This window comes from Desarmillaria tabescens, assembly GCF_030435595.1.
Source record: "Desarmillaria tabescens strain CCBAS 213 chromosome Unknown EV420scaffold_16, whole genome shotgun sequence".
NCBI classification, from domain to species: domain Eukaryota; kingdom Fungi; phylum Basidiomycota; class Agaricomycetes; order Agaricales; family Physalacriaceae; genus Desarmillaria; species Desarmillaria tabescens.
The window spans coordinates 279494-305455 of NW_026848315.1; the positions used below are offsets into that span (position 1 = coordinate 279494).

A 25962-nucleotide genomic window follows, 5' to 3' on the forward strand; every position below is an offset into this window, starting at 1 on the left:
GCCTACCTGAGAGGGTGTAAAGGACTGCTCTTATGAAGGGTACACGCAGTCGCTGCTATGTATAAAGGTTTGTTGATTGCGAAAACCCGTGCTACTGCCTTTCTCAGGTGCTGCCTCGCCGCATCGCCATCGCCATCATCCGACTCATCTCTGATTTCAAACTCTTGTCCTCCTGTTTGTCTTCATCAGAAACCTCACAACACCGACCTGCCATATCCTTCCACTCCATATTGGGATCCGCCATGACCTCATCTTCAGCGCCATGTCGGTACTCTTCTTCGACAGAACTGACGAGTCGAGATATCTGCTCGCTCATTATAGGTCGACCTCTTCTATCACCTATTGCCGGCCTGCCACATATTTGTACACGTATTTGGGGGAGTGGTCGGATGACACAACTCGTGCATCGATGCGACTAGTCAGTGAAGTAGGTGCGCCATCCGGTTCTCGGTCTCTGCGAGGAAGTGCAAACTACTTAGTCTGCGGTGAGAACCAGAGAGGAATGGGGCCGTAGGTAGGCTGAGAATGGGCTGGGTATAACTCTTTTGAGACTTCACTTAGCGTCTATGCTCTAAATACTCACTAGAATATTTCTTATCATGGCTACCCAACTGATACGGCGAGTCTGGCCAAGAACCACCGGTGGTGAAATCGTTTGACGCGGCATTAGCCAGTCGTGGGAGGAATTGACTATACACATAGGAAGTACTGAAATGTTTACATAGATACGACCAAACTAGTAGGGGGTGGGAGTCATACCAGGGCTAGACTCAGATAGCGACACTGTCAAGTTCAACCCCCCATCTCTCAAAGCCTGGAAATCGCTATCCAACGCCATACGAAGAACCGAACCTCGGAAGAGAGAGACTGTTACAGTTTGAAGCAGTTTGTTGTCCTTATCAGCCGTCATTGTCCTTCGTATCGACAACATTCGAACAAACATGTCGTTGATAAAGAGCACCATTCCAAATCTTGAGACATCGCGTATTTCGATCTTGAAACAAGTTAGACAGGGTAAGATTGCTGGTCGAAAAGGAGTTCCAGGACTAGTGGCTGGAGCAGCGTTCGACTCCATCATCGCGGTAACGAAAAGCTGCATGGCCCGATCCAGAGAGTTGCTCCACCAGGCAAAGTACAACTCCAAGGAGTCCAGCATTGGAGCATGTCGGAGGATGGCGATAAGTCCATGGCTGATATCGATTTCTGCTAGTACCAAACGAGTAAGAGAACAGTGAGAGGCGGTTATGAGGCGTAGCAATGACGGCAGTGTATCTTCGGGACAAAGTGTGTGGCAGAGCTTATCGGGTCCAAGCCATACAGTATCTAGCGCCGGAAGGGAAAGACTGTCAAGAAGATCACGTTCAAACGCTTGGAGGAACCTGATAGACGTGCTGTTGATACGTGTACTGAATGGCCGAGTTACAGTGGTGCGATTGCGATAGGATGCCTGCAATGTGCTGAGGTTCGGAGACTTGAGGATAGTATCTAGAAGAGCTCTGTGCAAATCAACATCACCGTATGCACGATCGTAGTGGTAAAGCTGGAGGCTCTCAGATCCGCAGGGAACAATGGTAACTACATCATCATCTCTCCCAACGGAAATGTTGACATCGCTCAATAGCGGTGTAATTTCGAAAGCATCAATGCAAGATGGAGGCTGCCCGTGGCCATGGTAGCTGAGAGAAAGTTTGGATAGCCTGTCGACACGTCCGCGCACGACAGAAAGGGATGATAAAGAACTGGGCTGTAGGTCAAAGGCGATGTTGCTCCAGCGATTCGACACGTTGAACAGGAGATCAAGCATTTGTTTGGCGATCTTTTTCTCGATGCCAATCTCCCAGAAATCGATGTGCAGATCGCTCTGGCCGGACCGGTTGAGGACCGTCTTCAGAAGGGAAACAGGGTCTTTGCGACGATAAGCGTAGGAATTGACGGTGATAGAGGACCATAGGTCTGGGCAATGAACGGTTATGATTTCCCTCCAAGTGCTGCACACTTGTGCGAGGGTCCACGGCACCTTGGAGCTGTCAAACGCGTCAATGGTGAAGTCGCAACGAAAAATCTCAATGAAGATCTCCGTCGGGAGGCGTCCGATCGGTGAAAGTGCTCCCTTGATCTGCAATTTAAGCGAGGAAATCCCATAGTTCTTCTTCTGGGAAGGAATAAGTTCTGCTTCGGCGTTGAGGACAGATTGAAGGAAAGAAGCTGCAGACGATGATAGCGCCATGTCGTTACCCGGGAAATTGACGAGCGATTTAGAGATATTGAGATATTGCGTCAATGGCGGGGGTGTAGAATCTTCGTCGCAGGTTGTACAGGTATAGGGAACGGCCATCTATAAAGAAATTAAATACCGGGCAAACGGCGATTCAAGAAAGGGAAACCCTACCTTGCAAAGAACGGAGAAAGTGAGAGCCCGAGCTGAGGCTTTGTGTGAAGATAGCTACGAACGACGGGATAGGCAGATGATGGGCAGAAGGAAAGAGTACCGATTACGGCATCTCGCGTCGTGTATTAACAAATCATCGCACAGCTATATTGAAGGCCATAGATCCCAAGCGTCTTTGAAAGAGTGATTTGGCTTGCCGCCCCCTAGTTTTCAATTCATATCTACAGACAATATCTCAAATAATTAATCAACGGATAAACACTAGCGAGGGAACTCTACAATTGAATAGGTATATACTAGCCGCCTTGGAAGCTTGATGTGAGTGACAGCACTTGAAGGCAAGGAATCCACATAACATACCTCCGAAAAAAAAACAAAAGAATAAAAATCTCCGAAGAGATTGGCAGAGCAAAAAATTTTCACGATCCAGTTGACCCAGAATAGTCTGAATCGAGTTTCGCCACGGACGTCCAACCAAACCCGAAGGTCGGTATAGGACGCCCAGTGACGCGCCACAAAGTGCGCTAAAGGACCCGGATGCGAACACCGGTCCAACCGTCAAGAGATGTCCCTCGTACGTCCTACCAACGCCTCCTGCCTCGGACCGCCTGCTGCTGCCACCGCAAGGTTGGCAGTGTAATAGGTAAATGCAATACGGATTATTGACATTCTGAGCGGTAAACGCGGATCGCGCGAAAAAGAGCATACACCCGGTGAGCACTCGCGATGCAGAGCTACTCAGGCCACGGGCGACGGAGAAGGGCCTCGGCAGGCAAATAGGCAAATAGACCAAGGGGGCACACAGCAGGGTAAGGCAGTCAACGTTGGCATCCGGCATTGGAAAGGTTCGTCAAAGACTAGCAGCTGCTCAGCCCGACGAATGTGACTTTCCAAGCGTTCCCGAAGGTACACCCGGACGCCGATAGTACTCCAGACAACGGATGGATGCATCAAACACACGAGCCCAGTCTCCGCAACGACTTTCAACCCGTCCGACGCTCATCCCTCGCCCCAAAAGGAGTGTCTTGGGGAAAAAGAGCGACGGAGGGAAATGTCTGGTACGTTGCTTGGCTATTACGGCCAGACCCAGCTAGAGCCAATCGAGGGAGACAGCATGCTCAGACCTTACCCGCTCGCAAGAGAGAACGGTGAGGTTCTGTACGAAACGAGCATCGCGGCATTGAGCCAACTGCGGGAGTAAGGAAAAGAATTAGGGGGCGGCGCCTCTTTATATAGCGATCATATTTGGTTGTGTTGACAAATTCAGCTAGATAAGATTTCCCGGGCTTACCGGCCACTTCATATCCACCGTCACTTCTCTTCCACCATCATGTCTGCCCCGTCAAAAGCCTCGGCGACAACGACAACGACGTCGAGCCAAGTAAAGACCCATGATACTGGCGAAGCGTCCTCCATCTCCTCCACCCCTCGAGACGGATCGTCCAAGCTCAGCCAACAGCAACATCGCGACCGTCCTCTGACAGAAATCATCGGACAAACATTTCCATCGTTTGACCACCAATCCATCGTAGTCAAGCCCTTCGAAGAAGAATCTGCGCGAGATGTTGCCTTTTCTCAAGGTCTGTCGTTGATTTGAGGCGCATATATGCTTATGTGGAGACGACATACACGGCAGAACTTAGCGCGATGTTGCTGGACGTGGTCCTCGAAACGCATGCCTGGGCATCGGCACGGCCCAAACACGAAAGTCAGGTTGCGGTGCAGAAGTTTGAGAAGAAGATATCCCAAGTCATGGAGGTCGAGAAGGAGCAAGGCATGTCGCCGTTCTCTCTGTCGTCCCTTCCTTCCGTTATCTTTGGTAAGAGTCATTCCTCCATAGCAAATAAAACTACCGGCTTACATCTTCCCTTCAAAGTCGTGCGTCACTGACACGTCTTCTTTACAGAACAAACGCGGGAACGCCTCAACGAATTTGTCTCTCGTATGAAGACTGCTCTGGCTGCGCTTACCGGTCTCGGTCTATGATTGTCATCTTCTGGTTGTGCTCGCTGTCGCCTTGCTATCGTGTATTTATTTCGATGCTTTTTTCTGTTTCGTTGTTTGGACTCACCCTGGCATTTCTGTACCACTGCAATATCATTAACTGTACATCGCATGTATCACAGCTCAAATACCCACTGATTCTTACTCAAAAAAACACGCAACCTTGGTATTGAGGATTGCGCGTAGTCGCCTCTCAGATTTTCAGAAACCGGAGTGCTGTCGCTGCACAGATGTTCGTTCCCCTACACCCATTATGTCTCTTTCGGGTTCTCGTCGATCTTCAGACGTCGGCGTGAATCATGAAGCATCTGCATTTCTGAACCCTGCTTCGCTTCTGTTTTTCGGCACTTCGGTACCTTCTGCACTACTTGATAGTACGTACTGCCAATTTTGACAGTGCCTCTGACAGGTCAGTGTCCACCTGGTGCAATATATTCCGTCTGAACTGTGTCGGATGACCTCGCTTGGCGGGAAGATCGCATTTATCGGTAAGATGGGCCAAGAGTTGCTCACGAACGAAAAAGAAATCAGCCAAAGGGCAGAGATCCCCTTCGTCGGCCTATTATCATTAAGTGCACAGGAAGTACTTATGCGCTCGTGACGACGCAGTCAAATATGATTCTTTGCCTTCTGTCGAAACATGAAACGGGAGGAAGCTGAAACGTCCGATAATGGAGGAAACTAGTGCTCTGGTTACTCATCCATTTCCGTCCTAACTAGGTCAATATCTCTGGTGTGTGCGAGGAGGCTCAAGTTCACCCGGAACGGATGGATATTGACGAAGGGATTATGGAACCACGCGGAGAGCCAGAAGACGTCTTCAGTGTCCGGGCGAACCTGAGGTAAATATTCCTAGCAATGCAAGCCATTGATTAAAAGAGGAGCCCTTGGAAACAGGCGAACTGACATTGAGTAGGCGACATACTTCTATGAGTTTTGACTCGACATCTTATGGAGAGAAAAGGACGTGAATTTTGCCATCGCGGGTCGTGACAGTTTTGTAAGCATGCTCGAATGGTCCAGGAGGGTAGTGGTGCGTCTCTATCAGAGAACATTACCTAGAAATAGATGCATTACAAGCGCTCTGTGTGACTATTTTGTGCACCCTAATAGCTTCTCTAGAGCCTTCTAGTATGCAAGGTGGGGTTAAATTCTAATTCACTGGCAATTGCCTGAAGGAGAAAGGGCCCAGGGATGATATTATCTGGGCGAGGGACATGGCCATAGAAGGGATTAGAAAGGAAATAGGGGAACGAACATTTGGTACAGATAAACGTGACCGTGGCCTTGCCGTCTATGCGGCGTGTGCCGAAGTGTGGTGCGTGATCATATACGGCCCTCTCTGCCGGTCGTTAACCGAATACTACTACTACTTGCCGTACAATCCTTGACTCGCTTTTATGCTGCGGCCTAGGCTATTCAACATTGCACCTCTTTCTTCTTGTCGACATTCAAATGCGTTGAAATACTTGATCGCCAGACGCGGACGTAGCCTGCACAATACGGGCCCTCCACCACCCAAAGCTGGCTTCGCAAGAACACGACGATGGACATTACCTGTCGCAATGATAGCCACCGTTGGAATCGTATATACGGCATACAAAGAAACCACCAAGCCGGAGAAGTACTATATGGAATTGTCGTTAAAAATGCGGCTCTGACTGTGTTGTTGTAGTTGGGAAGAGGTTCCTATTACGGGCCGAAGACGTAGAAAGGTCGCGAGAAGAAAAGAAATTCAGGCCAAGGTGAGCAAGCAACAAAAAGGCGCTTGCAGGGGATTGACTCACGCCCGTCCAGCTTGTCCAGTCGGCCCGAGAAGAGCTACTGTCCTACATGGAACCGACCTCGCGTACAAAGATCCTTCCTCCCAATCATCCGCTGTCCAAACTTGGCTCAGATATTGTGTCTCGTATTCTATCTGCATCTGATCTTGGCCGTCTTGGTCCCAGACACACTATCAAAGACAGCGAAGACGAGAATGATTCCCTTCTTGAAGATCGCGAATGGAGAATGTATGTGCTTGACGGGCCTCTGCCTAATGCCTGCGTACTGTCAGGTATGTTATCTTCCTTCGGGGGCTCAAGTGTCTGAGAGTATCAGGGACCAGAATCATCACGATTACTGCGAGTATGTTCAACCTTTTGCGGAACACCGATATGATAGCTTCGTGTCTCGCTCACGGTGAGCTACTATGATATTTCAGTTGGCTTTTGTCTTAATGGATCATAGAGATTGCTCATGAGAGTAAGGCATCTTTATCGCCTTCATCGTATTAACTGGGGTTCATTCCAGTCGCCGAACATGCTTTGGAGAAGAACAGTCTTCTTCAAATTAACCTGTCAAGAAGTTTTTTGACCTGGTTTTACAGGGATATTTTCCAATGGCACGAATACGAAGGTTTGTCCAGCCTACTAATTGCGCCATCCCGGTATCTTTGACAAAAAATTTCCAGCTGATTCTCTAGGCCTTCTGTTCATGTCTCGCGCCTGTTATAATCCAACTGCGGCTATTTCGTATGCAGGGAGATCCGTGCGCTGAATTCATACTGACAGACTTACAGAACAATCAAACGGCTTCATGATATGGATTTATCTCTCAAGGAGCTCATAGAAACTAGAGAGCATCAGTCCGGCAGGCTTTTCAAGAACATGAAGAAAGAGGACACTCATCCTCCTTGGGAAGATAGGATCAAGGTTCGTCAAAGAGTGACAAGTGCTCTTCGTTACCTTTCTAACAAGTATTCTAGGCGTTGGAGAAACTACTTCCGGCTGCCTTTCACACTCTAGAGATGACACCAGGCTGTTCACATACGAGTCAATACTGGGAGATGTGGAAGCGAGCTATCGGCGACAATTCCAACGTTCCCTCTCAGAGTGCTTGAGAATGTTTGCTTGTATATTCATATATATTGTATTTGTTGTATTTGGTTCAAGCCGAGCTGTATATTTGTAGAAGTCCGTTGCTAACCGATTGATCGTAAATATTAATCATTGACAGCTAGAGCCAAGAACTCGTTGATTAGCTTAACATGGAGGCGTTACAGCAAGAAGCACCGGACAGCGTACTCCAGCTATTTGATCCAGATATCGATAATACGAGCCCGTGCGAAAGTGTCCCAGCAAAGAACCACAGATTCCTGCTACATCCGAAGAGTCCATCCGCTCCATCCTCTGTTACCGTGTCAAAATGTATGAATCCATGGGTACCGGTTCTTGGAGAAGCTGAAAAGATCCTACGTCATGCAGAAGACAGAATTCGAGCCATTGGATAGCCGCACGAGGTCGGTTTGCCCAAGGAATCAACGTCACCAACAGTATACCTTTCGTTTTCTCGTCGTCGCCTTTCGTCGAGACAGCGTTCTCGGCCTCCGCGACTGCCTCAAGCAAATCGTGATTATCGACATAGACCCGCCGAAATTCTTCGAAGGACGCAATGGAGATAGAACTGGGATAACAGGTGTAGTCCAAGCATGCTAAAACCGTCTCGGAGGGGGTGTCCTGGGAGTATTCAAAGACCTTCCTTTCCATCAGAGTTTGTTCCTTCGCGAGCGTGCCCCCGATGAAAACTTGGAGATAGATGCGGTCTCGGTGAGAAAAGTCTTCGGGATATCCAGCTGTGAAGATGCCAGTACGTGAGCGGCGTCATAAGGCGGGTAGCTACCTCTTACCTACCTTCCGTTCTCTGCCGTTGATTTCTGCAGATACGCCGGTGGCCTTCCCCAGCTTCCCTTTGGCACGACGGCGAGCAAAAGGCGATGCCGCATCCTACGCATCGTTGGAGTCAGACAGGTCTATCGGGAGGCAAGGGACACTAAAGATAAAGTCAGTAAAGAGAGATAACATCCAATCCTAGTACCTTTTTCTCATTTCCACATAGATTGAATCCTGCGCTGATATGATTACGAACGCCCCATCTGTTGGAAATGCCTGCCATAAACTTCTGCCAAGCGGCTGTTGATACAGGCTTAACGTCCTTCATAGCTCTGTGCGTGGAACGTAGAATCGTACGCCAAACGAGATTAACGGTTATTATTTCCAAGATCAAGTCGCTGGTTTTCGAAGGTTCATCATTTGCGAATATGCATGCGAGTAAGCCACCATCGATGGCCTGCACAATCCATCGCGGTTCACTGGTTAGGAATATTGCTTCTAGGTATTCAAAACAGATATCGACAATGTGTTTTGCATAAGGGATGATTTTGGGAGGTTTGTCAGCGAGTTGGACGCGGCGGATTAGTTGACACATCCAATGAACTGAGCGGTTAAAGAGGAAAGCGTTTATAAGGGAAGCTGGCATGCTCAGTGGAGAGCCGGCGATCCTAACCACCGAGGCATTGAGGAGCAGGGACTTCCATGCTGTGTCGTGATGGCTTGGCATGAGTGATATGAGCTGAGGAACACAGGAAGTGAGGCGATCTGCAGGTAGGACTTGCAGCACTTGGATAAGTTGTTTCTTGTATTTCTCGCCGCAGTGACCCGATAGTAAGCCCTTCATTGTCACGTGAATAATGTCTTCTGGTTCATGGAAGTACAGCTCCGCACATAAGATCCATTTTAGCGTCATTCTGGGCATTAAAGAAGTGATACTTCGGAAATGACTGGACGAAGGGAGGGTTTGGAAGAGTCGGGGGAAGTAATAAGGCACTATGATGAGACAAGCGCAAAGAGCGGTTGCGGTGCGGATGTTCGCGCATATGTTTCCTTCGACTGGCGGGTATATAGGGATGAAAATCTGAGGAGTCGAAATGAAAGAGTCAAGGCTCCACGTCATCCATGGTACTAGATGCGTCAAAAGTTCATCGACACGCTCGACGAGCTCTGGGTAAAGGGCATGTTCGCCGTTTATTAGGGAAAATACGGCCGTCATGCAGTTTGCAGCCAAGTTCAGAGTGGACCTGGGAACGTTGGATCGCATTGCGCCGGTATAAAGGTGGGTTGGAGGGCCAGGAAGCAGGCGCATTTCGCGATCAAGAACACTGAGAGTTAATGGAACGTTGAGATTCTCCCTTTCTCTGAGGACGTCTTTGAGAGAGATGGAAGACGTCGAAATGGCATTACGGGTCATCTGTTGTCGCCGTTTGATCTGAAGAGGCATTGTGAGGTAGAAATAGAAAGAGATATACAGCTAGCGACTGTTTACCATTGCTATCAAATTCTATAAAGATAAAGATAGCTTGAAAATCGACTATCACTGTCGTCAGTAGTGTTTCGATGACTCGGCTTAAAGCCGCGCGCCACGCCAGTCAAGCCGAACTAAGTCACGCCGATGTTGCCGAATGACTTCGGCAAAGTCACACCACAGTACCGGCTCGGCGCGGCTTAGCGCGACTTGAAGTTGCCCGAGCTTCGACTTGAGTAAAAAATACCGAAATGCTATTTTAGGTCGACTTTGATTTTTTCCCGCAATTTCTCCGAAATTTCTGGAATATTACGTTACCTAAAATCTACTGATGAGCTTCCATTTAAAGGAAATGCATGAAGTCATAGCTTGACCGGCTGGAGCGGCGTGACGGCAACTTAGCTTCAAAGCCATCAAAAATTATGACTTGGTGAAGCCGTTGAAGCCGAAGCCGAATAGAGTCGGGCCGAGCCGCGCCAAGTCACGTTATCGAAACACTAGTCGTCAGCCAACAAGGTCTCACGGGACTGGGTGCAAAATGAGTCGATATGTGCGTAACGCTCGAGCAATAAGTAGAACACGTACGTACCGATTTTGTTTGTCGGGCAGTTTTGATTCACGTGGTCGTTGTCAAAGTCGCGTCGCCGGTCTAGAATATCGGACCGAATATACCGGAAGAGGCAAAGGTCCAGCACAATCTCGGCCGGCCGCAAACAAGGCAAATACTGTCTGTCACACCCTGCTGTGACGTGACTACTCTTTCTCCACTACACCACAGCTTTCGCCTACGCTCGTTCGCGAACTGTACCGCGGTTTCGGATCCACGGCCTTATAGGCCCTCGTCGGGCGCTAGAATGGCGACTAAAGAGGATCAAGAAACCTTACGGCTCCTTGTTCTACATGTCTCTCGAGCTTTCTACGAGCCTCGGTATATCATCATCATGGATCAACTTTCCCGACATCCAGTGTAAGTATTGGCACTGCAGATGAGTTCTGTAGATGCTGAACATGCATCTTTTTCGTGTTCTTCCCTTACTACCGCACCATTCTCTCTGGACAGTCTCAAGGATGATGATTTGGCAAGTCGGCTGGGGCTGCAGTCCAAGGAGCTTAACAAGATTGTCGCTGTCTTGTCGAATGACAAACTGGTCAAAGTGTATGTTCATGCCACTTTGTCTCACCTCTGGGACCTTGTTAATGTTCGATGTAGATACAGGCAGAATGAGCTGAGGGAAGGCGCTCAGCGAGCGGTCGGCAAACAGTACTACTACATTGACTACGAGCATTTCTGCAACGTAGTGAAATGGAGGATTGCCAAGATGCACCACAAAATTGATTCCAAGCTCCGTAACGTACGTCCTTCAGATTTGTTTATACATATACTCACTGCGCCACAGCAACTCGGCAACAAGGGGTACATTTGCCCCCAATGTAAAGAATCATATAGCGCATTGGACGCCGATCAGCTAATGGATTTTACTCGTGGCATAATGGTTTGCAAGATCTGCCAAGCGGAGATAATCGACAATGAGGACGCCGACCATGAGCAGGGCAGCAAAGACAGGATGCTGAGGTTCCATCACCAAATGCGCTTCATCCGTGCCGGGCTGCAGAAGAGCGAGGCGATGACGTTGCCAGCGTGCGTGTGACCTGGCGCTGCTTCACTGTTGTGGACTAACCTTTTGTCTAGGTTTGATGTAGCGGCATGGGTTCAGAGCAATGCTATTGACCCAGAAAAGCAGAAGACCACTCAAGCAGGCGGAGGTCTCAAGATTGCTGGCTCAGATCCCAACAAGAAGGAAGAGGATGGCATTGGCGTTGTCATCTCTACAGACAAGGATGAGGCTACGCGGAAACAAGAACGGGACGCGGAAGCCGAGGCAAAGAGGCAACAGAATGCACTACCGGCATGGCATCTGAAGAGTACCATTACAGGCGATCTCACCGCGTTAGGCGTAAAAGAGAATGCTAGGGCAGAAGCAGCCAATGGGAATGCGACGCCTAGCTCAAACGATGATATCTTGCGAGGACTGGGGGTAGTGGGAATGCGCCCAGATCGTGTGCAGGAGACCATCAGTGTTGAGCAGGACGTCAAGCCAACCATCAACCGTGAAGCTGACTGTGAGCGTCTTTTTCTCCAATCCCATTTTCTGCTAACGTCCAGCCAGATTACGAGCAGTATTACGCGTCACTGGCGGCATCTGCTGCGGCATCTGCCCAAGCTACACCTTCTGGTCTCAGTGCTCCCGGCAGCTCCGACTTTGACGACTTTGGGGCGGACGAGGAGGAAGACCGAAAGCCGAATATTGAATATCTTGATTCATTGAACGATTATAGGAAACGGTCCCGGTCCCGCGAAGACGAAGGTGCCTCAGGGAAGATTAAAGTCCCTAAAGTAGAAGACGCAGCGACGTCGTATGTCATGAATGGCGACTTTTCAAACAACGGGGCTGAACTTGAACCTGTGCCAATGGATGCGGATAATGATCCCATCGTTTATGGTACGCTGTCTTCGTTCTAAAGAAAGTGCTGGTTTCTCTAACCTTCAACTCCACAGTGAACGGTAAACCGGTTGCGTTCTCAAAGGTTACTGAAGAGGACCACGAATTGATGACACCGGAGGAGTACACGGCGTATTTCGAAGTGATGCAATCACAAGAAATGTAGGAGTGTTATGGATTGATATCTATAGATGTATCATATGCTATGTATAATACAGACACCATACAGTATATCTTAGGGTGATGGATAATAACAAGCGGCTCACCGGCCCGTTGACTCCTAACACTAGCACCATGATCTGATCACCGCCCTTCGATTCGTTGCTAAGTAATGTCATGACTGTCTCAAGACTGGGGCCTTCGATTATAAATACTTTGTGCATCCCACCATCCCCATCATGGCACCTGTATATGTCCTTGACCACTATTATCTCGCAATCACCGTACTGGTGACGACTGCATACCAGCTTTCTGGCTTTGCTATAGCATGGATATTCCAGTTCGACAAGATTACGGATTTTACTGGAGGTGTGTGTCCATGGAGAACAACGACCCCTGCTGACAGACCTCCTCTCTAGGCTCCAATTTCTTCCTTCTAGGTGAGGAATGACAGACTCGCTTTGGATTCTATTCAACATCGCCCTACAGCCCTTCTGACTTTGCTTATGGGAAATACATATTATGCTCGTAATATTGTGGCGAGTATTTTCGTCATGATTTGGGCTGTTCGCATCGCAGGTAACTAGCTTTATTGCAGCGTCTTAAACTATCCAACTGTATACCGCAGGTTTCCTACTCTACCGCGTTCTCAAGACAGGATCAGATACTCGCTTCGACGACATTCGATCACATTTCTTCAAATTCCTCGGTACGCTAGTTGCTATAAAAGTGATTGTTTTAATATTTATAATTTCGTTTAGGATTCTGGATAGGTTTGTGATTGTCTAGTTTTTCTAATACCAATTCTGAAGGCGAACCATATTTCAGGTCAGATAGTTTGGGTGGGTTTATTTTTCGCGCAATCCGCTTGTTTAGCTTACCGTCGAGTTCAAGGTGTGGACCGTATCTCTTCCCCTTACGATCCTCAATTCGCCCGGAATCTCGGATACAAGGCGGTCTGGTTCAAACCCGGCTTTTGGTACTGCTTGTGATATCGTCGGTATAATCCTTTGGGTCGTCGGTTGGATCATTGAGACTACCGCTGATATTCAGAAGGTATGTTAGTTAGCTCTACCATCATGTGCGACACTTCTGACATCTTTTCTTAGTTTCGATATAAGAGCAACAAATCGAATCCTAAGGATAAACCGGTGACGGTAAGCAATGCTTTAGTATAAGCACAGGCTGTCTAACATGTCGTACAAGGCCGGTTTATGGAGGTGGTCTCGACACCCGCCGTATTTTGGAGAGTGAGTTGTAATCTCGAGTGTTTCTTGCATTTCGCTCAGAGTGTCAGAATACTCTGTTGGTGGGGTATCTTTATCCTCTGTCTGTCTCCAACGATTTTTGGGTCACTGCCATCTTCTGCAAAATCTGCACAGTATGCCACTATCGTGTCGCCTCTCTTCACTATGCTGTGAGTTGGCCAATAAGCAATCAGCTTAACATGCTCTGAAACATTTACGCTTCCAGTTTACTGTTGTTCGCTTCCGGGATCCCGACTGCTGAGAAACCCCAGGCAAAGAAGTTCTTTCTCATAAGCCACGGACCTGAAGTAGAGTCTCCCAATCAAGCGTGGAATAATTACAAGGCGTACTTGAACGAGACTTCGATTTTGATTCCCATACCTCCTGCAGTGTACAAACCACTTCCCAGATGGTTGAAGTCGTCTCTTCTATTGGATTTTCCGTTCTATCGGTTCGATGAAGGAAAGGAAAGCGCAGATCTCATTGATAACACGGGAAATAGTAGTGAATAAGAGTCAAATGTAACATTGTACAATAGGAACGTCTAGCGCATCTAGCTTTAGGAATTTACCAAGAGGCGCACCTTGAATATATTGCAAGCTTTTCAAATTTGAGTGGCGAACAATGTATACTATTAGTTAGATTGAGTATCATTAGCACTGAGTTCCTCCTTATATTCTGACTCTTTCGGAGGGTCGATAAAAATGGTGAGTGCATTTTCGAACCTTGGATCCCAAGGAACCTCTTGCGAGGGCTTGACGATCTCCCATCCTCTAAGGTCTTTCCGCCATCGTTTCTCTTTCGTCATCCGCTCCGCCCTCAACTCGACCTCTGTCGGCGGCGGGTACTTGACTTCATCTGACGTAGGCTCCCTAACATTCCTCGCAAGTTCGCGAGCGATAACCAACTTGGCCGGCAGCTGCTCGTAATACTTCTTCCGGCTCCGCTCGATATCAGAAGGAGTTGATTGTAAAGAGCTCTTGAAGTAGCCCTCCATGGCCTTGTCGAAATCAACATCCGTATCTGGCGTGGGGGCGTTGGTAATATCGGAGAATAGAGGTTTAGTTGCTGGGGGGTTGATGGGACGCGTGTTAGCCATGACTAGTCGGTATCCGGCCTCTGCACCCGCGCGAACGTGGTGTCGGCGGTTCATCCAGTCCCATATCATGTGGGGCACCAGTTTGATGCCGACGTAGTCGACGAATGAGACGAGCAAAATTGGCGGTAGGGCGGGGATAGTGGCGGGGACGTCCATGGCAGAGGCGGGTGACGGCGGCGGCAAAGAAGGACTTTGCTTGTAAGGAAGCGTAGAACTGGGAATTATGCATCTGCGCTGGGGAAGACAACGCGCCTTCCATCGGTTCGTCGGGCTCATCGAACCGCCCGTCGGCCTCCAGCTCCTTCGACAGCTCCTCATCGTGGTCAACAATGTCGAGCAGCTCTGTCCAACCATTCTTCAGGCCCGTCATGAACTCCCTTCCACGTCGGGCGCCCAACGATAACAATACCCCCGTTCAGCTCTTGCTCCCTCAGCTGCTCCTTCGTGCGCCACGTATACCGCGGAGGCATCCCAGCACGGTCTGCAGGACTATCCAGACCCAGGTCTAACCGCCGTCGCTTTTTTACCTCGTCGGCGATACGGGTCGCGAGATCCCCATGTCGTTTTCCGTTCACCATCTCATAGTCCACGGCAGGCAGCGACCAAGATAGGCTGTGTGTGCTGAGTATGAGTGTAAGCACAGAGCCGGACAGGATTCGACGGACCTTGACGTACTTCCTAAAGTATCTCATACTCTGGTCGTGGTCCTCATCTCCAGGCCATTTACTTCCATATACCGTAACCTTCCTAGGGTATGACAGATGGTCTGGAGTCTCCTCCGAAAGATGCTTGACCTTATCTATGTATTCTTGTCGAATTTTCTTGCATTGTCGGCGGTCGTAAACGAAGAGGCCAGTAAGAGAGGACGTGACGGTGAGGAAGATGAGCCAGTTCCGCGAGGGCAGCTTGGGTCGTTTAGAGAGCCATGATTTGGGAATACCGGTGTACTCGAGAGCGGCGCGAATTCCGGATTTTGGAGGCTCCGTGCTCATCCCAGCATCCAGAGCGATTCGGTTCGTGGTCAACTTGCCTCGGAAAGAAATTTTTGCAAACGGCAATCCGGTCCGGTATCCGACCGTAACGTACTGACTAAGCTCAGGGCTAATATTCGTTTCTTGTACTTGTACCACCATCAACACCTTACCAAGATTCACCTACCGCTGGCCTGGGCCCCAAGAACCTGGGACAGCCGATACCATTAGCCTATATTCCCTGTCAACAACCACAGGTGTAGTACGAAATGCGCGTCATTCCTCGCAAGTCTAACAGGTTACTCGAAGCTTGCTATTATATTATATGCATATGGTTTCTGGCCGACTATTATACCGGTAACTTCGGTCCATACTGACCGTCATCTCTGGTGGAATTCCTGCTGCAAACGTTCCATCACCCCTTTGAAAGATTGGGTAAAACATTCCTCCCCTCTGAGAGCGATGGAACGACGAAACCTTGAGCACCTCGTTACCGGTGTGAGAAACGCAAAATAGGTGTTCACTATCTTCCAACAATGGGAAGAGGCACTGCGGCGGAATGTCCGTCTGACCTGTGTAATGTAAGCCCGTGAGAATCTGCCCTGAACGTGGGCTTCTCAAATTTAACTTGAACTGAATGTATATAATGGTGGTGATTTTCGGGAGAGGATCACCCAAACCATCATGTCTGTTCGCGATAAGCACGACGTTGACGCTGAGAAACATGGAGACGACGCACCTAGTGTCGTCCTTCAGGAAGATACCGATGTCGACCTCGCTACGTTCCACGAACTACACGCAGGTAGACTGGTCATTGATCCAGCGTACGCCTTTAAAACCTTTCTCTCCCATCCAACAATCTGACACGTCCATAGAGAGGCCAAAATCGAGTTCGGCGAGGCCTTCGCTTCCAAGCTCAAGCTCTCTCGCGATGGGACCAAAGTCTTATGGCCCCAACCGACTGATTCAACACGTGATCCCCAGAACTGGAGCAACACCCGCAAGAGCATCCACCTCTTCATCGTCACGCTGGCCTCTATTGTTCCTGACTTTGATAGTGGCATAGGTGAGAGTTCTGCTTAACACTCTGGGAATTCGCTGCCTCATGTTCTGTCCCTTCTCACAGGAATTGCATCCCTCTTTCCGCTTGCTGAGCAATACGGTACTACCACCGGCGTGATCAACAATTTAACATCGAAGTAGGTATCTTCCGTTTGATCCATCATCCCGGGTTGTGCTAAAATAGTAACGCTTTCAGTTGGAGTATCTTTCTCTTGGGTTAGTCTGCATTATGTACTTGCATAATCTATCTAATTCTCTCGCTTGGCAAAGGATGGGGAGGCATCTTCGCGGTGATGCTCATTCGTCGGTACGGCCGTCTTCCAATCTTATTCTGGTCGCAAGTGAGTACATGGTCTAAAAATGGGACCCTCCATTGATGATGTCTACCATCGGATAGGTTCTCGCTCTTGGTTTCCTTGTCGGATGTACCTTTGCGCCGAATCTGGCAACTTTTGCTGGTGAGAACTTTCATCTTGTTGTCAAGCTTCAGTGTTAAAGATAGCGTTTCAGGCATGAGATGTTTGACGGCTTTCTTTGCGTTAGTCCAATGTTGGTGTTTTCTTCCCGTGCTGATAGCATTGTGTCGGCAGGACTGCGCCCCAGGTTGCGGTATGAAAGATTTCTTGTACCCTACGGTGCCTTCTCTGAGATCTTTCACAGGGATTATATATCGTTACGGATCTATACCCTTTCCATCTTCAAGCGCGAAAGGTAGAGGCACAGAATACATCAGTTCTCATGTTTAATCCGTCGTATAGCTCAACATCTGGACATTGGGGTTTATCGTCTCCCCATTCCTCTCTCCATTCGCCTTCGGCTTCCTTGTCGCTCGACAAAGCTGGAGGTGGGCGTACGGAATCGGCTGCATCTACAGCGCTGTTGTTTGTATTCTAATCGCCCTTTTCATGAGTGAAACGTAGGCAATCTGACCCAGTTTAACGTCGGCTTCCGCTAACCCATCCTAGGATGTACGACCGAACCGTGAAACCCGTCCCAGAACCGCCTGTCACAGGCCTCCGCTACAGGATCGAGACCCTCGTCGGTATTACCGGATTTAAAATGGCGAAGTACCGTGTATCTTGGGCGGAATCAATTCTCTCACCAATCAATGTACTCTGGAGGCCCCATCTCCTGGGTGCTCTCTTATTTGAGGGTGTCCTGTTTGGTTTTAGCATTGGTCTCAACGTACGGCGCCTTCAACACAGTCTGGTTATCTCGATCTGACAATCCGACTGCTTTGTCATAGGTTACCAATGTCGTGTTCTTAGGAACCCCACTGCCCGTTGGGTTCGGGTTTAGCCAGGACGCTATCGCCGGAATATATGGCACCCCAATCGTACGTGTCTCCCTCCTTCCCTAACTTACATTTGCATCATTTGTACGCCATATATCCAGGTAGCCGTACTTCTGGGTGAACTCGTCGGTCGCTATACTAATGATTGGATCATGAACCTGAGTATCAGACGCAATCATGGTGTTTTCGAAGCTGAGTCTCGACTTTGGTAAGTCTGTTTGTTGGACATCGGTTTATCATACTGAGTGCAATGATAGGGCTTGTTATATCGCTCTACCTCTGTATATTTGCGGTTTCGTCGCATTCGGCGCAACAATCGAGAAACACTTGAATACTGGTGGTATTGTCATGGGATGGGGTATCGCGGAGCTGGCTACCATGATCAACACCGTGGCTATATGTGTGTACTTGCTCCGATTTCGCTGTTTCCTTCGGACCGACATGTTATCAGATGCGTATTGCAATGATTGCTTCCCGAAACACCAAGGCGAAATCAGTGCTTTGATCAATCTAGCACGAACTCTCGGAGGTACGTAGACACTTTTTATACAGCTAAGTCATGTGTGTGAGTTTCAATGCACTCTAATAAAGGTTTTGCGGTCGCCTACTTCCAAGTGCCGTGGGCAGAAAAGCATGGTGCAATCCAAACATTCGGTTGTGAAGCTGCGTATGTACATCGGATGCATGAAAACGAGATTCTTCCTCTGATGTTCTTGATCAGAATCGTGGCGGGAATTTTCCTCCTGATTGTACCAGCCCTGCAAATATATGGTCGGAGTTTACGAGTATGTCTGGTTTATCTGTGGAATGACCTGCTTCATGACGGGTGCCTTTACAGGAACGCTTCTCTGTGGCATAATTAATGTGCCCTTTCAATGTCTTTTCACGATTACTAGTTACAAAAGTCTGTAAACGCTACGTTACCTCCCGGATGAATGTAAGTTTATAAAGTTTAACGGTTATAAGCATGGCGAAGCCTCGATTTGAGCCCCTCAGGTCAGTCCCTTCGATTTGACGTTCTTAACTCGATGACAGTCGATCGAGGTCTTCCCCAGACTTCTTTTTATTTCACTGAACAAGTTCGCTGCAGGGTTCACGACTGGCCAGACTTCAATCATTACTCCAATGAGCCACGCGCCAATCAATGTTCCTTTCCTCCCGCCACGGTGTTTTTCCAAGGTTGCCTGGCTGGATCAGGTTTTTGTTTTCCTCGCAAGCTTGGATCATCACCTGTGACTGACCACAGGCGGCGGTCTTTGAAATTCACCCTCGGAATCGCAGAATGTTCGAAGCTTGTGAAAAATCGCGGAAAGAGAAAATTCCGCTCCACTGAACAAATGCCGTAAGCCCTGTCCTTCATCAGCTTAACAAAGCAGTTACTGATGCATGTTGTATTAAACTACTTTTGTTATGGAGTCCACAATCAAGTCCATATTTCACATCATGTGAACCTAGGCGACCCCATGCAGATCATATGTTACCCCACATTCAAGGGTTTTTCCCCGCATTCGTACTAGATAAGTATGCATAAAAAATTTCCCTCATCCCTGTCTTTGTCGCTTGGGACCTCTGTCTCCTATCTCTCGGACTTCAACGACATCTTGCAGCCATACAGGATTCTTATAACCCCCGAGTCTCGCTGAGCATCGTTGCCAAGGATAATATAGCCACTTCTCTCACGCTTGCCTGACCTGCTTTACAAAGACGCATTATCGACGGGAACTTCCTCCCATTCTGGGGAGACGACTGCGACGGACCGCCTCCCATCTGACCTACGTAGCACAACCCCATGAGATTCACCCCTGGCGCGTGCTTCTCATAGCAACTTTGAGCCGAGCATTTATATATGATGGCGAATTTCGGTAATATATCTACACCACCATCATGTCTGTTCACGATAAGCACGATATCGACTCTGAGAAGCACGGAGGTGACTCTGCACCTAGTGTCGTCCTTCAAGTTCAAGAAGACACGGCAGAGGTCGACCTCGCTACGTTTCACGAACTTCATGCAGGTAGACTCGTTATTGATCCCGTGTAACGAATTTTTTCCCACATCATGATTACTCTGGCTGATACTTTCTCAGAGAGGCAAAAATCGAGTTCGGCGAGGTTTTCGCCTCCAAGCTTAAGCTTTCGCGGGACGGGACCAAAGTCTTGTGGCTTCAACCGACCGATTCTCCGCGCGACCCCCAGAATTGGACTGACGCACGCAAGAGTATCCACCTCATTATCATCACGTTAGCTGCTATCGTTCCGGACTTTGACAGTGGCATAGGTGATAGCTTCATAGTGTTTTGCGTTGTCGTTTCCCTTACAGACGACGCCTTCTCGCAGGAATCGCGTCCATCTTTCGGCTTGCTGAGCAATATGATACTACTACCGGCGTAATTAACAATTTGACATCAAAGTGGGGTTAGTTCCGTTTGAATTGTTGCTGAGCTGAAATAACAACGCGTCCAGTTGGAGCATCTTCCTGTTAGGTCCGTCCACAATGCATATCCTGGTTAATGCACCACTAATACCCGGTTCAAAGGGTGGGGGGGAATATTCGCTGTCATGCTCATTCGCCGCTACGGGCGTCTTCCAGTTCTATTTTGGTCGCAGGTGGAGATAAGGTTTATTTATGGGCACGGCTCCGTGGATTGATGTCTTGGTTCTTCATACAGGTCTTCGCACTTGGCTTCCTCGTGGGATGTACATTGGCGCCGGATCTGGCAACTTTTGCTGGTGGGAAATCCAGTTCGTTCTGAATGTTCTCAATTAAAGATGACCCCTCAGGAATGAGATGCTTGACGGCTTTCTTCGGGTGAGTCTGTTGTTGGTCTTTCTTCCTCTACTGAACGCATTCTGTAGAACTGCACCTCAAGTCACGGTATAGAATATTGTTCGACCCTCGTGTTGAATTTTCTAAGAAGTTCTCCCAGGGATTATATATCGTTACGGATTTATATCCTTTTCACCTTCAAGCGCGGAAGGTAGAGTTACAACAGAATATGATATTTTTCGTTCCTCATCGCCGAGCTTCGACCTAGCTCAACTTCTGGACAATGGGATTTATTGTCTCCCCATTCATCTCTCCGTTCGCTTTTGGCTTCCTTGTTGCTCGACAAAACTGGAGGTGGGCCTACGGAATTGGTTGCATCTATAGTGCCGTCGTATGCGTCCTAATCGCGCTTTTCATGGACGAAACGTGCGCAATGTTTCCATTATTTTCTTGTCCCTACTAAATGCCTTCTAGGATGTATGACCGAACTGTGAAACCCATTCCAGAACCAGTCACTACGGGCTTTCGCTATAAAATCGAAACGCTCATCGGTATCACCGGAGTTAAAATGGCCAGGTATCGAGTATCTTGGACGGAATCGATCTTCTCACCCTTTAATGTCGTATGGCGGCCTCACCTTCTTGGGATTCTGCTCTTCGAGGGTATCTTATTTGGGTTTGGTATCGGTATCAATGTACGGCGTGGGCATCTGTCTCTGATTTTATTTTGATTATTTTTCATGCAGGTCACGAATGCAGTGTTCTTGGGAAGCCCTCCACCGGTCGGGTTCGGCTGGAGCCAGGACGCTATCGCTGGAGCATATGGTACACCGATTGTAGGTTCTTGTCCTATTCGCTTTGACCCCTCGGCTGAGTTCGTAGGTATCTGTACTTTTGGGTGAACTGGCAGGTCGGTATACGAATGATTGGATTATGAATCAGAGTATCAGACGCAATCATGGTGTCTTCGAAGCTGAGAGTCGACTTTGGTGAGTTTGTATTTTTAGGTATCATCATGTTATACTGAACAGATTCAAGGGCTTGCTATATTGCTCTGCCTTTGTACATATGCGGTTTCGTCACCTTGGGCGCATCGATACAGAATCATCTCAATACTACTGGTATCGTCATGGGCTGGGGTATTGCGGAGCTGGCTATCATGGTCAACACCGTGGCTATATGTATGTAATTCAACCTTCCGTCGCTTTCCTTGGACCGACATTCAGCCAGACGCATATTGCAACGACTGCTTCCCGAAACACCAAGGTGAAATCAGTGCCCTGATAAATCTAGTGCGTGTCCTCGGAGGTATGTAATATCTACTATAGCTACTTGAGTTTCTCATCTACTGTAATAAAGGCTTTGCGGTTGCCTATTTCCAAGTTCCTTGGGCAGAAAAACATGGTGCCCTTCAAACATTTGGTTGCGAAGCCGCGTATGTCCAGTGGAAACAGTAAAAAGGAAATCTTTTGCCTGACTTTTTTCTTTCTTTTCTAGAATCGTAGCGGGCCTCTTTGTTCTAATTATTCCTGCCATGCAGATGCATGGGCGGAGTTTACGAGTACGTCCGAGTCGGTCTTATCTGTGGATATTCTCGGTCTCATCCTTTACAGGAACGGTTTTCGGTTACTTGATTTTTTTACTAAGTAGATAGTGTAATTGTTGTGTACGTAATAGTCTCGGAAGATCTCTGCTGCTACTTCAATAATCAGCAGAAACTCGGAATGTTTTTTTCTCAGCCGACCGACCGATAGTCAGCAACGGTCATCAAATTCATAACGGCGTAAAGAATCTTCCCTGGTGAGGTGGCTGCCGTTGTAAAGGACTCCTGGCGCTGATGAACCCCCAGTTAAACTTGTCGCTATTCCGAGGTTACTTCTAACGCAGCTTTGAGCTCTTTAATACGGCATCGTATACACTACGCGACCGGTTTTCTTGCTATAGAACAAATTCATGTGTACTTGTCCAGAGGTGTTCAATGAGAGGCGTTATAGTTCAAAAAAATTAATTCGCCTGGTAAATCAACTTAATCCCAGTATATAAATAAATAAATAAGACAGATTGGGCATAACACGGGCCGACAATTGCTGTTCAATCGTTGTTCGTCGCTTCTCACTATCATGGGCTTTCTTAGTACGAGGCGCTTGGATTCACCAACAATCTCCCGTGGTATATACACTGTTACTTGAACCTCACGTCTAGAAGACGACCTGGCCCTTCTAATCACCCGTTGTTAATCCACAGCGGTCGAACGCGTGACGACGGGCCCACGGTAGGGGGTGATCTCCGCCTCTACTGGCAGGGCCAAGCCTCTGGGCTCTTTGAGACTCATCCCTCAGCTGGCTGGTGATGCATGATGCGCCGAAATTCTCCAGGGTTATCCCACATTGTATTCAATTCGGCGGCGCGTAATGCGGCCAGTGTCGCGTGTTCGGAGCCTCAAGTCCGTTCTCATAGCAGTGCTCCCTTCCATCTTCTAACGCATGCTGCAGTCTCAACAGTGCTGTTCTTAGTTATGGTCCATACTGCGCTTCCTAGGGCACGGATCAAATATCATATTTTCCTTGTTGCCATGACTGTGCCGTTCGCCAGCGATGAATCTCTACGCTACGCTATATAACATCAGGGCCATCGACTTTCCTCTCTCAAAAGATGCTCTCTTCCATTCTTTTTCTTCTCCTGGCTCCCTGCATGGGGGTCCATTCACTCTCTTACATCGGTGCTGACTTCTCTTCCTTGGTCAACTTGGAGAACTCGGGGACGTCTTACTCCGACGGAGGTAGCACTAAAGCTTTTGAAACGATCTTGAGCAGTCACGGTGCCAACATTGCACGCATCCGGGTTTGGACTAGTGACAGCGACGACGAGTATAGCCTAGACTATGGTCTTGCGCTGGCGAAAAGGGCCGTCAAAGCTGGGATGGCATTGATGATTGACTTGCATTATAGCGATACGTGTAAGTAACAGTATATGAAGTGCTTTTGTGCCCCGCTGATAATCACCGAAGGGGCTGACCCATCCAAACAAGGTTTTATCTCCGCGATAAACTGAGCCCGTATCGTTGTAACCATTCATACAGGAATTCCCTCTGCCTGGGATGAAGATTTGGACTCCTTGAACACGTCAATATACACGTAAGTCAAGTTCCCTTATGGTGTACATGTATTGATGTGCTGGAAAGATACACCCTTGATCTCGTCAATGCATTCATTGACCAAGGGACACCTATTGATTATATTCAGGTATACTTACTTGCGTACATCAACTTTAACCTTGTTAACTTTCTGTCTAGATCGGCAACGAGATTAACGGTGGTATTCTCTGGCCAACTGGAGAGGTATCAGTCAATGGCTACGAACCGCTCTCTGAGTTGCTCAACTCGGCAGTCAGCGCAGTTCGGGAAGCGTCGTCAACGACTAAGACCGTGATTCACCTGGCCAATGGCTGGGACGAGGACAGTGTCTTGTATTTCTATAAGAACATTTTTTATCAAGGCGCCCTGGAGCTTGAAGATGTCGATGTCATGGCGTTTTCATTCTATCCCTTTTATGACGAAGGTGCAACCTTGTCGGCTCTGAAGTCGAGTCTGAACACCGTGGTCTCTACATATGCGAAGGTGAGCATATCATACTGGAGTCAGGAAGGAGGGTTGCTAAAGTTGCGTAGGACATAATGGTTGTTGAAACCGACTGGCCTTATGAGTGCTCTTCGGTCGTCTTGACAGAGAGTATTTCTGTATCTGCATCTGGACAAGAAACTTGGGTATGTTCAATATGATGCTAGTAGGATATGTAATTCACAGGCTACTAGATGTCTGACATACAGACAATCTTAGAGGACTTATCTGATGACCATGGAATTGGTCTTGTCTATTGGGAACCTGGTTGGATTGGCAATGCCGGTGAGTCGTTTGAATCTTCATTTATCTTAGTTCATTTGGCATACTATTCACCTAGGTCTTGGTTCATCTTGCGAAGTGAGTTGTCTTCACTATAGGTTCATTTGTAGCTTCTGACTATTCGTCTAGGATAATCTCTTGGTGGATAGTTCAGGGAAAGCTAGAGATTCCATGTCGGTCTTTGGTAGCTAGTAAAATACTAAACAGATTTGGTGGCCAAGTACCGTTCAATGGCGAATCTGATCTGCGCAAAGTACTGATTTTGGGGATCCGCGCACTCCACAAACGCGATCTTGCCGAGTTTACTTACGCATTCGAGTCTGACGTCAGATCGAGAGGATATAATGACGATCCAGGTGATGTCATGACTGCAACAATTTATAAAGGCACAGAATTAGACATGATTATCCTCGATTCGAACACAATCCTCGACCAGGATGGCTAGCAAAACGAGACCTGGAGTGGTATGTCCCACGTCGTCCCGTCATCACATATCATTCTGACCTATTGGACTTTAGGCATTCGCAGTCGCCGGTGGTATCACGCTCACAGTCGCAGCCTTGCTTATGATGCAGCAGGATATACGGGCCAAGGAAGGCCCCGCCTCTATATATAGTGAGCTAATCGTTCGAAGTTTACGACTGCAACTGATGTTTGGTAGAACCCAATGAAACACATGGCCCGAACGATTCGGATCCCAAATTGAACACCACAGACATAAACCAAGTCGTTGAAGGGAAGTCTAGAGGAGATCAAGCCCCATTAGCAGTGGATAAAACTCGCTGAACCAACAACTCTTTATGGCAGTGGTAGCGTGTACATAAATTGTTGAGTGAGCGATGTTACATGCGTGATAAATGCCTCGGGTTCACCTCTTTGAGTTTAATGTATCTACGTTTACAGAATGATGCACAAAACCTTCCTGACTGAATTCTGATTCAAGTGACTTGCCATATGAGCCAAAATGAATTATGATCAGTGTACTGGTGCGCATTTTCTGTCCACGATTTTGGGTTAAGATGAATTCTAGATGTTTTAATATTTCTTATGGTCACTATACAATGATTTCTACTGCAAAGCATGAAGAGCAGGCTTGTCAGGATCCGCATTGCAAGCTACCAGTGGCGGTAGATACTAGACGTGACGGTCCGATTCGGCACTACGGACCGATCGTCCGATCGAACCCAGATTAAAAATCCGTTTTTCATTGTGATTCTCTGATCTCAGGACGTTTGCATTTTGTCTTCATGTCGCATGTTGTGCTCGTCATTCTCATACTTTCACTGAATGTGGATCATTACTAATCATGAAGTTGTATTGTCTGGCACGGGTCCCCCCTAACAACAACATTCTGAAATGGAGAACTTCTTGACTGCAAGATTCAACCTTGGGCTGTTTGTCGCCTCGTTTTTTGGCTTTCACCGTTTGTGGATCTTGCATTGAATGTCACACTGA

The 25962-nt window shown here is 48.1% G+C and overlaps 13 protein-coding genes across 13 annotated transcripts; 8 read left to right on the forward strand and 5 right to left on the reverse strand.

Annotated features, from left to right (window-relative positions):
• Nucleotides 1-2: 2 nt before the first annotated feature.
• Nucleotides 3-316, reverse strand: EV420DRAFT_1642493 (uncharacterized protein; the record flags this gene model as incomplete). Its single annotated transcript, XM_060477371.1, has 2 exons — nt 3-172; nt 208-316. The coding sequence occupies 2 exons, from the start codon at nt 314-316 to the stop codon at nt 3-5; spliced, it is 279 nt and encodes a 92-aa protein (XP_060331023.1).
• A 420-nt stretch (nt 317-736) lies between these two features.
• EV420DRAFT_1678833 (uncharacterized protein) lies at nt 737-2484 on the reverse strand (the record flags this gene model as incomplete). The annotated part of the gene is made up of 2 exons (XM_060479184.1): nt 2390-2484; nt 737-2335 (listed from the first exon to the last, which is right to left on the reverse strand). Exon 2 carries the CDS (start codon nt 2333-2335, stop codon nt 737-739), a length of 1599 nt encoding a protein of 532 aa, XP_060331024.1. The 5' UTR covers nt 2390-2484.
• Nucleotides 2485-2544: 60 nt separating this feature from the next.
• On the reverse strand, nt 2545-3580 carry EV420DRAFT_1540487 (uncharacterized protein). The gene is made up of 2 exons (XM_060473079.1): nt 2750-3580; nt 2545-2693 (listed from the first exon to the last, which is right to left on the reverse strand). The coding sequence occupies exons 1-2, from the start codon at nt 3225-3227 to the stop codon at nt 2686-2688; spliced, it is 486 nt and encodes a 161-aa protein (XP_060331025.1). The 5' UTR covers nt 3228-3580; the 3' UTR covers nt 2545-2685.
• A 277-nt stretch (nt 3581-3857) lies between these two features.
• Nucleotides 3858-4366, forward strand: EV420DRAFT_1230020 (uncharacterized protein; the record flags this gene model as incomplete). The annotated part of the gene is made up of 3 exons (XM_060466536.1): nt 3858-3969; nt 4026-4208; nt 4296-4366. Coding segments are annotated over 3 exons (366 nt in total), but the record flags the coding sequence as incomplete, so codon positions are not given.
• A 1391-nt stretch (nt 4367-5757) lies between these two features.
• Nucleotides 5758-7389, forward strand: EV420DRAFT_1540495 (uncharacterized protein). The gene is made up of 9 exons (XM_060473080.1): nt 5758-6017; nt 6069-6138; nt 6191-6449; nt 6494-6574; nt 6623-6637; nt 6686-6790; nt 6846-6906; nt 6954-7086; nt 7140-7389. Exons 1-9 carry the CDS (start codon nt 5794-5796, stop codon nt 7272-7274), a joined length of 1083 nt encoding a protein of 360 aa, XP_060331027.1. The 5' UTR covers nt 5758-5793; the 3' UTR covers nt 7275-7389.
• EV420DRAFT_1747763 (uncharacterized protein) lies at nt 7365-9612 on the reverse strand. The gene is made up of 4 exons (XM_060480206.1): nt 9533-9612; nt 8249-9475; nt 8061-8157; nt 7365-8006 (listed from the first exon to the last, which is right to left on the reverse strand). Exons 1-4 carry the CDS (start codon nt 9533-9535, stop codon nt 7567-7569), a joined length of 1767 nt encoding a protein of 588 aa, XP_060331028.1. The 5' UTR covers nt 9536-9612; the 3' UTR covers nt 7365-7566.
• Nucleotides 9613-10258: 646 nt separating this feature from the next.
• Nucleotides 10259-12296, forward strand: EV420DRAFT_1540501 (TFIIE alpha subunit-domain-containing protein). The gene is made up of 7 exons (XM_060473081.1): nt 10259-10478; nt 10572-10667; nt 10722-10863; nt 10909-11150; nt 11202-11632; nt 11680-12012; nt 12069-12296. The coding sequence occupies exons 1-7, from the start codon at nt 10366-10368 to the stop codon at nt 12176-12178; spliced, it is 1467 nt and encodes a 488-aa protein (XP_060331029.1). The 5' UTR covers nt 10259-10365; the 3' UTR covers nt 12179-12296.
• Nucleotides 12297-12306: 10 nt separating this feature from the next.
• On the forward strand, nt 12307-13991 carry EV420DRAFT_332089 (DUF1295-domain-containing protein). The gene is made up of 11 exons (XM_060481733.1): nt 12307-12540; nt 12591-12611; nt 12661-12750; nt 12800-12880; nt 12933-12944; nt 13000-13013; nt 13066-13227; nt 13281-13328; nt 13378-13421; nt 13469-13588; nt 13645-13991. The coding sequence occupies exons 1-11, from the start codon at nt 12411-12413 to the stop codon at nt 13928-13930; spliced, it is 1008 nt and encodes a 335-aa protein (XP_060331030.1). The 5' UTR covers nt 12307-12410; the 3' UTR covers nt 13931-13991.
• Nucleotides 13992-14052: 61 nt separating this feature from the next.
• Nucleotides 14053-15576, reverse strand: EV420DRAFT_1678857 (inner membrane protein import complex subunit Tim54-domain-containing protein; the record flags this gene model as incomplete). The annotated part of the gene is made up of 4 exons (XM_060479185.1): nt 15193-15576; nt 14927-15138; nt 14799-14859; nt 14053-14746 (listed from the first exon to the last, which is right to left on the reverse strand). Exons 1-4 carry the CDS (start codon nt 15507-15509, stop codon nt 14053-14055), a joined length of 1284 nt encoding a protein of 427 aa, XP_060331031.1. The 5' UTR covers nt 15510-15576.
• Nucleotides 15577-16019: 443 nt separating this feature from the next.
• On the forward strand, nt 16020-18788 carry EV420DRAFT_332274 (major facilitator superfamily domain-containing protein). The gene is made up of 17 exons (XM_060481734.1): nt 16020-16312; nt 16364-16554; nt 16615-16687; nt 16747-16766; nt 16821-16891; nt 16948-17008; nt 17061-17088; nt 17141-17159; nt 17211-17261; nt 17309-17466; nt 17516-17735; nt 17797-17886; nt 17946-18052; nt 18102-18244; nt 18296-18373; nt 18436-18629; nt 18683-18788. The coding sequence occupies exons 1-17, from the start codon at nt 16173-16175 to the stop codon at nt 18701-18703; spliced, it is 1665 nt and encodes a 554-aa protein (XP_060331032.1). The 5' UTR covers nt 16020-16172; the 3' UTR covers nt 18704-18788.
• A 940-nt stretch (nt 18789-19728) lies between these two features.
• On the forward strand, nt 19729-22243 carry EV420DRAFT_1479466 (major facilitator superfamily domain-containing protein; the record flags this gene model as incomplete). The annotated part of the gene is made up of 15 exons (XM_060469580.1): nt 19729-19880; nt 19931-20121; nt 20181-20258; nt 20380-20450; nt 20513-20585; nt 20700-20821; nt 20879-21036; nt 21085-21304; nt 21356-21445; nt 21492-21598; nt 21648-21790; nt 21840-21917; nt 21969-22044; nt 22107-22170; nt 22223-22243. The coding sequence occupies 15 exons, from the start codon at nt 19729-19731 to the stop codon at nt 22241-22243; spliced, it is 1644 nt and encodes a 547-aa protein (XP_060331033.1).
• A 1018-nt stretch (nt 22244-23261) lies between these two features.
• EV420DRAFT_1269907 (arabinogalactan endo-1,4-beta-galactosidase) lies at nt 23262-24699 on the forward strand (the record flags this gene model as incomplete). Its single annotated transcript, XM_060467532.1, has 9 exons — nt 23262-23565; nt 23617-23637; nt 23689-23743; nt 23791-23851; nt 23902-24225; nt 24276-24371; nt 24420-24510; nt 24566-24585; nt 24637-24699. 9 exons carry the CDS (start codon nt 23262-23264, stop codon nt 24697-24699), a joined length of 1035 nt encoding a protein of 344 aa, XP_060331034.1.
• Nucleotides 24700-24922: 223 nt separating this feature from the next.
• EV420DRAFT_1540537 (uncharacterized protein) lies at nt 24923-25455 on the forward strand. Its single transcript, XM_060473082.1, has 3 exons — nt 24923-24971; nt 25026-25122; nt 25169-25455. Exons 1-3 carry the CDS (start codon nt 24945-24947, stop codon nt 25291-25293), a joined length of 249 nt encoding a protein of 82 aa, XP_060331035.1. The 5' UTR covers nt 24923-24944; the 3' UTR covers nt 25294-25455.
• Nucleotides 25456-25962: the final 507 nt, after the last annotated feature.

Coding starts and splice junctions, on each gene's coding strand:
- EV420DRAFT_1540501 (XM_060473081.1), top strand. CDS start 10,366: ATGGCGACTAAAGAGGATCAAGAAACCTTACGGCTCCTTGTTCTACAT. Junction 10,479..10,571: donor CAACTTTCCCGACATCCAGT/GTAAGTATTGGC, acceptor CTCTCTGGACAG/TCTCAAGGATGATGATTTGG. Junction 11,633..11,679: donor CATCAACCGTGAAGCTGACT/GTGAGCGTCTTT, acceptor ACGTCCAGCCAG/ATTACGAGCAGTATTACGCG.
- EV420DRAFT_332274 (XM_060481734.1), top strand. CDS start 16,173: ATGTCTGTTCGCGATAAGCACGACGTTGACGCTGAGAAACATGGAGAC. Junction 16,555..16,614: donor TGACTTTGATAGTGGCATAG/GTGAGAGTTCTG, acceptor CCCTTCTCACAG/GAATTGCATCCCTCTTTCCG. Junction 16,892..16,947: donor CAATCTTATTCTGGTCGCAA/GTGAGTACATGG, acceptor ACCATCGGATAG/GTTCTCGCTCTTGGTTTCCT.
- EV420DRAFT_332089 (XM_060481733.1), top strand. CDS start 12,411: ATGGCACCTGTATATGTCCTTGACCACTATTATCTCGCAATCACCGTA. Junction 13,228..13,280: donor CTACCGCTGATATTCAGAAG/GTATGTTAGTTA, acceptor ATCTTTTCTTAG/TTTCGATATAAGAGCAACAA. Junction 13,422..13,468: donor CACCCGCCGTATTTTGGAGA/GTGAGTTGTAAT, acceptor TCAGAGTGTCAG/AATACTCTGTTGGTGGGGTA.
- EV420DRAFT_1540495 (XM_060473080.1), top strand. CDS start 5,794: ATGCTGCGGCCTAGGCTATTCAACATTGCACCTCTTTCTTCTTGTCGA. Junction 6,450..6,493: donor TAATGCCTGCGTACTGTCAG/GTATGTTATCTT, acceptor TGAGAGTATCAG/GGACCAGAATCATCACGATT. Junction 7,087..7,139: donor CTTGGGAAGATAGGATCAAG/GTTCGTCAAAGA, acceptor CAAGTATTCTAG/GCGTTGGAGAAACTACTTCC.
- EV420DRAFT_1747763 (XM_060480206.1), bottom strand. Junction 8,158..8,248: donor TATGTGGAAATGAGAAAAAG/GTACTAGGATTG, acceptor AACGATGCGTAG/GATGCGGCATCGCCTTTTGC. Junction 8,007..8,060: donor CGGCAGAGAACGGAAGGTAG/GTAAGAGGTAGC, acceptor GCATCTTCACAG/CTGGATATCCCGAAGACTTT.
- EV420DRAFT_1540487 (XM_060473079.1), bottom strand. CDS start 3,227: ATGCCGGATGCCAACGTTGACTGCCTTACCCTGCTGTGTGCCCCCTTG.
- EV420DRAFT_1540537 (XM_060473082.1), top strand. CDS start 24,945: ATGGCTAGCAAAACGAGACCTGGAGTG. Junction 24,972..25,025: donor GCAAAACGAGACCTGGAGTG/GTATGTCCCACG, acceptor ATTGGACTTTAG/GCATTCGCAGTCGCCGGTGG. Junction 25,123..25,168: donor AGGCCCCGCCTCTATATATA/GTGAGCTAATCG, acceptor GATGTTTGGTAG/AACCCAATGAAACACATGGC.